Source organism: Chrysoperla carnea, chromosome 2 (genome assembly GCF_905475395.1).
Source record: "Chrysoperla carnea chromosome 2, inChrCarn1.1, whole genome shotgun sequence".
NCBI lineage: Eukaryota > Metazoa > Arthropoda > Insecta > Neuroptera > Chrysopidae > Chrysoperla > Chrysoperla carnea.
This window is the reverse complement of record NC_058338.1, coordinates 86,394,157-86,404,590: the sequence shown is the minus strand read 5'-3', so window position 1 is coordinate 86,404,590 and position 10,434 is coordinate 86,394,157. Positions and strand designations below refer to the sequence as shown.

Genomic DNA, 10,434 nt, shown 5'->3' with positions numbered 1-10,434 from the left:
TTCTGCAAAGTTTGAGTTCAGCAAATAGTCCCAATTTGGAGCTATGCCGAAAGTATCGAAATTGTTGATTTTTTGGTTTTTTTGGCATGGCTCCAGTTTGGGACCACATGCAGAGAAACTTTCCAGGATGGTTTTTCATAATAAACCTTACAGGGCGACATGAGGCATTACCTACTATCATATTTAAGGTTCAGCAGACCGTAACTATAACCATCAGTAAATCATATGGCCAGAGCTCCCTAACAAATTAGACTAGCTATTCTTTTAAAGCAAAAATTTGGTGCTATTGTCGAAAATTTCTTCAGTTGTACCTATTTTATAGTATTTATCAGACAAGTACCGTATTGTTACAAAAATAAACACAAGCCTATATTTCTGGCAAGCTTGAGAATAAGCAGAATAAGCCCTCATAAGGAGGATATCACCAGTCTTATGCATCATGTTCAAACTTTAAATTAAGAATTCAAATCAGAACTTAAAATTAATCCATACAGCAAAGATAAATAATATTTTATAAACAACTTATTAAACATATATCAGATAATAACACACATTCTGAATACGAAAGCATTATAACCCAATAAGTAAGTAATATATACGGAGCAAGTGTTGTACCTTTGAAACAAATTTTTTTACATCTTTCTTCAATTACTTGGAAAATTTTAAACTCTTTTCTCTTACAACTATTTATTACATCTTAAAGCCCAGATCTATTCAATTGTGCATCTTCAGAAAAATTGACTGGACTGAATACGGTATGAATATTAATGGTGAGATTTTGTCAAACTTGAGGTTCGCAGATGATCTGGTAATTATTTCCAATTCACCTAATAACATTTCAATTATGCTGTATCAACTAAACGACCATCTAAAACTTGCGGGCTTCAACATAAACTATTCAAAATCAAAAATTATCACCAACGGTCCAATGATACCAATATCTGTAGAAAACAGTTGTATTGCTTATGCAGAAAATTACGTGTACTTGGGTCAAATTTTATCTTTTAAAGATCAGTATAACAAAGAAATACAACGCAGCTGCGCCAAAACCTAGCAGAAATTCTGGTCTCCAAAATAAGTCCGGAGAGGAGATTACTCTTTAAGGGTGAAAACTCAGATAATTGATACACGCATAACACCAGTTTTAACGTATGGATGTCAATCATGGGCTCTAACATACATTATTAGCAATAAACTGGATATCTGTCAGAGAAGAATGGAACGCTGTATACCTACTCAATATTATCCGGAGAGATAAAATTAGAAATAAGGTAATACGTTCAAAAACACAAATTCGCCCAGCATAGTTTATTGCTAAAAAGCTAAAGTGGACCTCGACAGGGCACATTCTACTAGCAAAAACTGATCGATGGGCAAACCGAATTATATTCTGGACACCAAGAATGAATAATAGAAATTGTGGGAGATAGCGTAAGAGATGGTCGGATGAATTCAGAAACTACGGTGGAAAAACATGGTCGAGAATTGCTACTGACAGACAAGCGTGGAGAAATGTATTAGAAATTCTACCCTTATTGTGATTACATTAAAATTTGTGAAAGGAGAGGCCATTGCCCATTTACTGGTATCAAGGCTTATTATTATTATTATTATTACGTCTGGCTATCGCGGTGAAGTAGACTTTTCCACTTATACTTAGCTTACATTTACTTTCTTAACCATAAAACACAATAATATGGTAGTTAACTGATGTCGAATTTGCAATAACATGACTTGATACCATACAAAAATTTGAAAGTGAAATTAAAATTGATTAAAATCGAAGAAGCTATAAGCATTCAAAGATTGTTACCCATCTCCTTTCAGTGAAGTTTTGTATGTATTTTAAATGAATTTCTCTGGACAATGACGTCAATAACCTATATTTTCCGCTTTCTTTAATAATGAATTTTAAACGTTAATATATTGCGCCCTTCTAAAGATTTTCAAAAATTAACTTCACTTTTCTGCCCGTGCAGTGAGAATTCTTTACCTAAAGTGATCAAAAAATGTAGTCTTCATGCTTTTTGAAAAATTTATTTTAATATTACCGGAGATTCATGGTACATAACTTTATGTAATCGACGAATAAACAATCTGTTACGTTTGTCTTGTTTTAAGAAAACAATATGCAATGAAAATATTTAATTTTTTGTTTATTCGAAAACAAGTTTACAATGATAACCATTCTTCAGCCCACCTGTATGTAATACAAATGCTATGGTTAGTAAAATGCTATATCTTCAGAGTAACTACAGAATGATGCTTTGTCAGACTGAGAGACAAAGAGGGAAGACGGTCCCTTTCTTCGCTCTCTTTTTTAACGGTCAATAATTCACTTATTGCATGTACTATGCTTTTAAGCCTTTATGTTATATATAACCTCCTTGAATTTTACCCTAGATACTACATGGTACCCTAGTGAACGCGAACAGTAATTAATTAAAGGATATATGATTGATTGAATAATTAAAGTAACTTTATTTACTTTAATTAACAATTCATGTTGGAGTTGTAGATGTATGCATAGATAGATTGTTGTAGTAGATGAATGTTATTTATTAAAATCATGTAATAAATGCCACCATTAAAATTTTGTATAATCAAGTTGGTGTAGGTGCTGAGAGGATATCGCATGTATTTACAGGTCCTACCGAACAAATAGGACCTGTAAATGCATGCAATTTCAACTTTCTCATCGCTCAGAGCGGGATTAATTTGTTATAAAATATTTAATTGTTTATACGGCCATAGCTCCTAAACTATAAACTATAAAATTTTGAAACCAATTTTCTACCATTTTTAATGAAAAAAGAAATATTTATGTTTTTTATTCATTTTATTCGTCTTGATACGACCAATAGAACCAGAGATATGGTTTAAATTGTAAACAAAAATGATATTGCATAAGGACGGCGCTTGGTTTGAAATGTCCGTAGATTTTCCTATAAATAATATTTTTGCACTTTTAGGTACTCATTTGAAAAGTGCGAGTCTATATTTTAATTTTATGCACATAAAAATACGTTTTATGCTATAGCAGTGAAGCTAGCATAATTAAGTTTTATTATTTTCCAGCCCGCTATTAGTTTATAAGTCGAAAACGAGCCCTTAACGAAAGAAAACACCAAATAATTATATATGACAAAATTTGTTCTGGTAAATCTTTTTTATTTTTTCAAATATCTATGTTAAAACTTGAGTTATTGGAACCGAACGTGCTTTTTGTTTCTTGTAAAATAAAATGGTACAAAATGACTCAAATTACTTACTCGAATTTTCAATAGTTTAAGAGCAATGGCCGTATAAACAATTAATTTGTTTATAACAAATTTCCTCCCACTCTGATCAAACACATTCCCGACTAGAAATTTTTTCGTGATCCTTACCAGGGCCGGACCGGGCATACCCGATCTGGACCAGATAAGGTGTGTAACGCAGATGATGTACCTGGTCCCGATCAGGAAGGCCTTGTCGGGACCCGATCAGGAAAACCTTATCGGGACCAGATCAGGCAAACCTTATCTGGACCAGATAAGGTGTGTAACGCAGATGATGTACCTGGACCCGATCAGGAAATCCTTGTCGGGACCCAATCAGGAGAACTTTATCGGGACCAGATTCAGAATTCCTAATCGGGTCCAAATCAATCATCTGCGTTACATACCTTGGCTAATCCAAATCCGGTATGCCCGGTCCGGTCCCTTTAAGAAACACGAATCTTTATTCTTGTAAAAATTATTACACTATTATTATTATTGTAATTAAAAATATTATTTATTATATATTAAAAATTGTTTACACAGCAAAAAAAAAAATAATTTTTAAAAAAGTGAACAAAAAAAAGTAATTTTTTTATTTTCTTGTTTTTTTATCCTGGCTACTCTGTGGCCATCCCAATCTTTAGCATTATTTAGCACTGACGATAATGCTTGATGCAATTTGGTGTCAGGAATAATATCTTGATTTTTTTGGGATTTTTGTCTTACAGCAACTAAAATAAAAAATTTTAATTAATTATGTACGTAATTAAATAAGTAATAAAAAAATAATAATTATAATTATGTATAAAATAATAACATATGATTAAGAAATAATTAATTAGTTATCAACGAGAGTAATCCTGCAATATAAAATAACTTACATCCTTTTTATACAAGTGAAAAAATTTGTATCTTTGAAAATTTTTTTGTTTTGAGTTGCTTTTACCGCCACAAACGGCAGTGCTACGTCTCTTGATATATATGCTCCAATAATATTACCCATGTTACGAGTAATGGTATTTTTTCCATCAAGACAATAGTATAAACGTTTATTCTGGAAAAGAAAATTTATTTTAATGCTAATTATTTATTTTAGTTATCTGTTTTATCTTATTTTAATAGATCTTTCTTATATTTATAAAATCAATATCTCCTCAAAATTTCTAACTTCTCTCATTAGCGATTTTGGCTGGGCATCGATATATCAGTTGCGACATTGGCTATTCCTCCTCCAAATTATTTCCCCCAACTTAAATATTTCTGATTTTAAATAATACTGAAAATACTGAATAATTTTGAAAAAAAATTCATCAAAATCGGAGCTGTTATTGAGGACTCCTGACTAAAAACATATTTTGATGCGACTATAAGATGAATTTAAAACGAAAGATTTGATTATTACGCCAGTAAAATCTTACCAAAAAAACAGCTAAAATCACATAACGTGATGTAAAGCTACATTTTTTATATGTAATTCCGACACCTTAGGAGAGTGTAAAACCACATTTAGCAATCAAAACAGAGGAATTGTGCTACCGGCGTAATAAAATTTTCGGATTTTTTCAGTTCAATTCAAAAACAATGAGCTTCTGGCATTAGTTGCTAATATCATTTGGAAAATAAACTAAATTTGGAACAATTTAAGCCGACCCACAGTTCCGTATGTCTAATACTTTTTGGGATATGATGCTTGAAAAATTTAAAAAGATAAAATCAAACACACAAAAGATTATAGTGAATTAATAACTTAATATTTTATACTAACCTTGTATGATTTACGTAATTAAACTTAAAAACGAAGCTTTAAACACAACACAAATTTATAAATAACCTAATTGTTTCATTTACTCAGTTTTTTTATCAAACTTATAAATTTCACTTATAATTTTAATAAAAATTATCTTGTTAACTAGTTAATGCACATTTGTTAGCTAGTTGAATTATATTTGTTAATTATTCGTCGGGTTTAATTAATTAAACTTAAAGACCGCATGGATTTCATGATTTTTATTCAATGTCATTATATACCTAACCTCATTCTATATATTATATATTATTCATATGCCTGATCTACACACCTACATATCATCATATTCATGCCTGAGATACATTCATGTTTGACACTTGCAACATACTTTGCAAGTATATACGTAATTCCAAAAAATATATACATTTAAAGTAAACATACGAATACTTGCAAATAAACAGGTTTGTGCTTGAATATATAAATGTTCTAAACAAAAATAATATATTCACTTGAAGTGACCACATGTTTGACTTTCCTTTCCAAAATATAATCTATCCAAAAAGGACAAGATTCAATTTTGCTTATATTACAAATTGATAATATTTATATTTCTTCAGGTGACAATAATATTACAATTACTGGGCAAACACTAAAAAAGAGAAAACCAATTTACAACTATCCATGTTCATCAGAATCATTAAATATTTGGAAAGTGACTAGAAGAGATTCCAATATTATCACTTGTTCATTAACTAACATTGAGAAAAAAATGATTTGTATTGACTTAAGTACAAATCAAAAAGAAAAATTGTATGTAATTCCTTTACTTCATACATGAAACACTCGCATAAAAAATAATGTATTATGTTGACTATGACATTTAATATCATAGCATACTTTGTTATTAAGTTATGTCATTATAATTAAATATATGCATTAAATTTTTTTTGTGTATTTTTCAAATTTATGAACATGATATGTAATCCTAAGTTTATGATATCGATGTAACTTAAAAAAACGTTTATTTATCAAACATTAAATTTATTATTATTACTATTATTATTATTTCACCAGACCAATTATATTGAACGATTAGATTCATTAAAATTTATATGAAAAATATTTTGAATTGAATTAAATTATCATTTATTCCATTATAGAAAAATGGCATGATGTGAAACATGTCATATACTTAATCCTTGTTCGTTAGAACCTGTAAATGCATACGAAACCCTCTCAGCGCCTACACTATATTTATAATTCGAAACTTATGATGTAAATAAACATTTAGGGCCAAGAATTCAACTAATATATTATTATGCCTATAGTTGTTATTCGCAAAACTGCAATGATTTCTTACAGGACCTTATTTCAACCCTTTTGTCTATCAATTTCCGTTGGTAGGTTTCATCATCGACTCCATTCTAAAACATAGCATAGCCAACAAAGCGAACTTATTTTCGCTCATTTTAGTGAAAATTAATATACCTCTTAGTTTCCTTTTAGGGAGAAGCGAGTAAATGGGGCTCTTTTATACGTCTATATAACTTCCTCATAATACCATATTTATGAAGAAATAAATGTTATTTTTTCTTACAAAGCAATGCCAAAAAGAGCACTATGGAAAGAACTGTACGGTTTACGTTCTGAATCGGGCCAATTTTTTTTTACTACAACCAAAAACTGGCGCAAACATAAGATAATCTCTACGGCACCATCGATTTATGTTTGATACAGAACATAGTCTGATCTAAAATTTCAAAATCCTCCAATCTACAATACGCCGTCTTGTTGATTGTCTGACTAAAATTTACAGTGTTTGAGAGCCAATTATCTTCGTATTAGAATACAAAGAAACGGCAATATTCATAAATTTTAAGCTAACGAGGCATTTGAAAATTTAGCGAATGCATAACTTAAAAAGGGTAATACTTTATGCCCTACAAGACCGTGAAAGAATTGCTTTATCATGTCCCAGCTTGATGTACAAAGACCCGATAGTCCGGGATAGATTCGATAAATATTAGGCTTTCCCCTGTCCCCTGCAATTCATTCGAGTGTTTGCAAAACTTCGTAGCTGACACATAACGTATCATCATCAACAAAATAAGTTATGTAAATGATTTGGCTGCCGTTTGCACTCTTTAAAACCGTAACGAGGTCGAAAGCCTGAATCATTTGTTATTTAATTGCCTTGCGTATGAGTATAAGCGTGAAAGTTTCTTCAGAAAATTCACTTCCAATGCTTTAACCTTGTATGACTTGCTATACGGTGAGAATATTTCCCATATTAAAAAAGTTTTTTATTTTCTTCGAACAATTCTGATGATTAGGGCGTTCCTTTTAAATGAATAACAGGTTAATGCTGTAAATGTAGTTACTTTAATTTGGTCTCTAAGATTTAAAATCTATTTCTTATGACTTGTTTATGTGCATATAGAATGTTATAACCGAGATATTTTTATTATCTCATTATTTCGAATAATTTTTGTTTTCGTTGATTAATGTAGGAACTCTTTGTAAAAAGATTTTAAAGTCTTGAATCAAATAAAAATTTAAAATTGCTCTCGGCAACCTAGAGACTATATCCACACATATTTTTTAATTAAAAATTTTTTCTGAATGACATATTATTTTTCATTATTTAATAGACAATTATTAAAATAGTAAATATACACTTACCTTCGAAAATCTCGACTCCAACATGCATAAATGACTGGATTCATACTAGAATTTATCCAACCTAACCATGTAACCACTGCTGACACTAATTCTTCATGATATATACATTGTAAACAAAATCCAGATAATAAATTTACAACAAAAAATGGTAACCAACACACAATAAAAACACCCATAACAATACCTAAAGTTTTTGCAGCTTTTTTCTCTTTAGCAAATTTCGCTAATTTTCTACTTAATGAAAAATTCTTTTGGCCCGGTGTAGCATTCACAACATTCGAACTATTAACACGTCCACCGGCCATACGTGATAATCCATTATTATGTAATGCAGCAGTTAATGGTTCATCTTCAGTGGGTGTCGATGAATTATTTTCTCGAAAATCTCCAGTACCACGTCGTTCTTGTGGATCTAAAATACGTGCTTGTGGTATTCGTGTCGTCCCACCTCTATGTATCCGTAATGTTAATTCTAATTCACCAGAACCCATCATTACTTGTTTGGTTCCCAATTTTAAACTACGTGTTTGTACAACTGCCGCTCGATATATTTTATAATATGTGAAAACCATTACAAAAAGTGGTAAATAGAAGGAAATTGTAGATGAAAATATTAAATAGCCTAAATGTTCAGTAAACGGGCATTTAAACTCCGGTACTTCTTCAATACGAACCGCACGCCACCATAAAATAGCTGGAAATGAGATAGCACTCGAACATATCCAAACAACTGCAATCCACATTGCAGCTCGTTTTCGACTCATTCGAGTGGGGTATGTAAAAGGATCCGTTATGGCCCAATATCGATCTAATGATATGACACATAAATTTAAAATTGACGCTGTACTAAAAAGAACATCTAATGATCGCCATATATCACACCAATCAGTTCCAAAGAACCACGTATGTTCTAAAACTTCATACAGAGCACTAAATGGCATTACAACTAAACCTACCAAACAATCAGCCACCGCTAACGACGTTACAAAATAATTTGTGGCCGTATGTAAATAACGTTCTCGTATTACCGCTAATATAACTAATGTATTACCAAAAACGGTTGCAAATGAAAATAAAAATAAAAAAAATACTAATGCTGCTTTATCTTGTGATAATTCACGCCATTGATTCCATAATGTAAACTCTTCAGTATTATCATTTGTTATTAAATCATGATAATCATCTGGATTATCTTTTATTGTCAAATTAAATAATGTCCAATTGAATATTGTTTGTGATAATGTATTATTGTTAATTTGTTCGACATTAATATTTGTTATTGTTACGTTATTATTCACTATATTATTAGCACCGTTATAATAATTATTATTTTCGAAAAATAATTGTTCGGTTGTTGAAGAACTGGTTTGCGACGATGTTGCCGTTTGAACTGATGATTGTGATAATGATGATAGTCCACCATTCCCACTCCCACCTGTTAATAATGACAGCGATGTATCATCACCATAATTGATTGTATCCCAATTGTATAAATATGGTTCTAAGAATATCCCTCGTTCACTGTTCTTATTAAATATTTGTTCGGATAATAGAAGTGTTTGATTCATTTTGATTGTGCTTTGAGTTGTATTTTTATGTTTTTTTTTTTTTTCTTTAGTTATTTATTTTTTTTATTGTTGTTTTCCTTTACTGCGTGAGGTTCTTCATTTGTTTTGTTTCGCTGTTGTTGATTTTTGTTGTGATTTTATAACGTCTTTTTTTTACATTGTTCTCTTGTTTTTTTTTTTATACCATCGATTGTTTTATATTCTGTTTATGTCTGTAACAAAAAAGAAAATATATTGTTAATTATGAGATAGAAATGAATACGCTAGCTTTTTATAGTTTAAACTTTAAACTTAGATAGATATTAAAGGCCCATATTATTTTTCAACCCCGGCTAAAATGAGGGATGTTATAAGTATAACGTGTCTGTGTATCTGCCTGTGGCACAATAACTCCTAAACGGATTAATCTATTTTGACTTGTTTGTTGTTTGAAAGGTAATTTGTTCGATAGAGTTTTTAAATATGATTCTTCAATACTTTGAGTTTTGGGTTTCGCACCAGATTCAAATCAACAAACGAATACTAACTTGGTACCTGCCCGCTTTTATGGACTTAAAAGTAAAGAACACTGCGGTTTAGCCTCCACCTCTCTTGTATCTCGTTCAAAGTTTTTACAGAAATCTTCCATTTATGGTACAAAGTTATGCTTATATTTTTAATTTTTATAGTCAGATTCAAATACAGCGCATTCTAAAACCTCCAGAATGGTATTTTCATCCTCATTTATTTTTTTTAAATACATTTCGGGAACTCTGTGGCATAAGAGTCGAATTCCCGATGATGGTATTAAAAAATGGTCTCAAACTAATTTAAGGATAATTTTCGAAATTACGAACGAAATGAGATGTTCAAGATAAAATAAAAATTAAATAATTAAAAAAAAAAAATTAGTTAGTCGACCGTTATTTTACATTCGTTTCCTGCACAAAAAGTACATAGAAATGAAAAAAAAGGAAATAGAAACAACGAATAATCATTATAAAAGCTCAATCTCATGGTGTGTTTAAGCAGTGGAACCATGAGTTAACGCTGACAATCGTAAACAGTGGCCGATAATTCATTAGGCGGATTAGGCAACTGTCTAAAGAGCCCACATCGGATAAGAGTCCCGGGCAAAGGTCAAAAGAGAAAATGGAATATTTTTTACGAGAAGGATACCACGGAGAGGGGGGGA

The 10,434-nt window shown here is 30.8% G+C and overlaps 1 protein-coding gene and 1 long non-coding RNA gene across 2 annotated transcripts; both read right to left on the bottom strand.

The window, feature by feature from the left end:
• Positions 1-3,858: 3,858 nt before the first annotated feature.
• On the bottom strand, positions 3,859-5,064 carry LOC123292050. Its single transcript, XR_006534992.1, has 3 exons — positions 5,029-5,064; positions 4,145-4,317; positions 3,859-3,994 (listed from the first exon to the last, which is right to left on the bottom strand). It is a non-coding gene; the product is annotated as an uncharacterized LOC123292050 (long non-coding RNA).
• Positions 5,065-7,688: 2,624 nt separating this feature from the next.
• LOC123293008 (dopamine receptor 2-like) lies at positions 7,689-9,260 on the bottom strand. The gene has a single exon (XM_044873723.1). The coding sequence runs from the start codon at positions 9,258-9,260 to the stop codon at positions 7,689-7,691; it is 1,572 nt and encodes a 523-aa protein (XP_044729658.1).
• Positions 9,261-10,434: the final 1,174 nt, after the last annotated feature.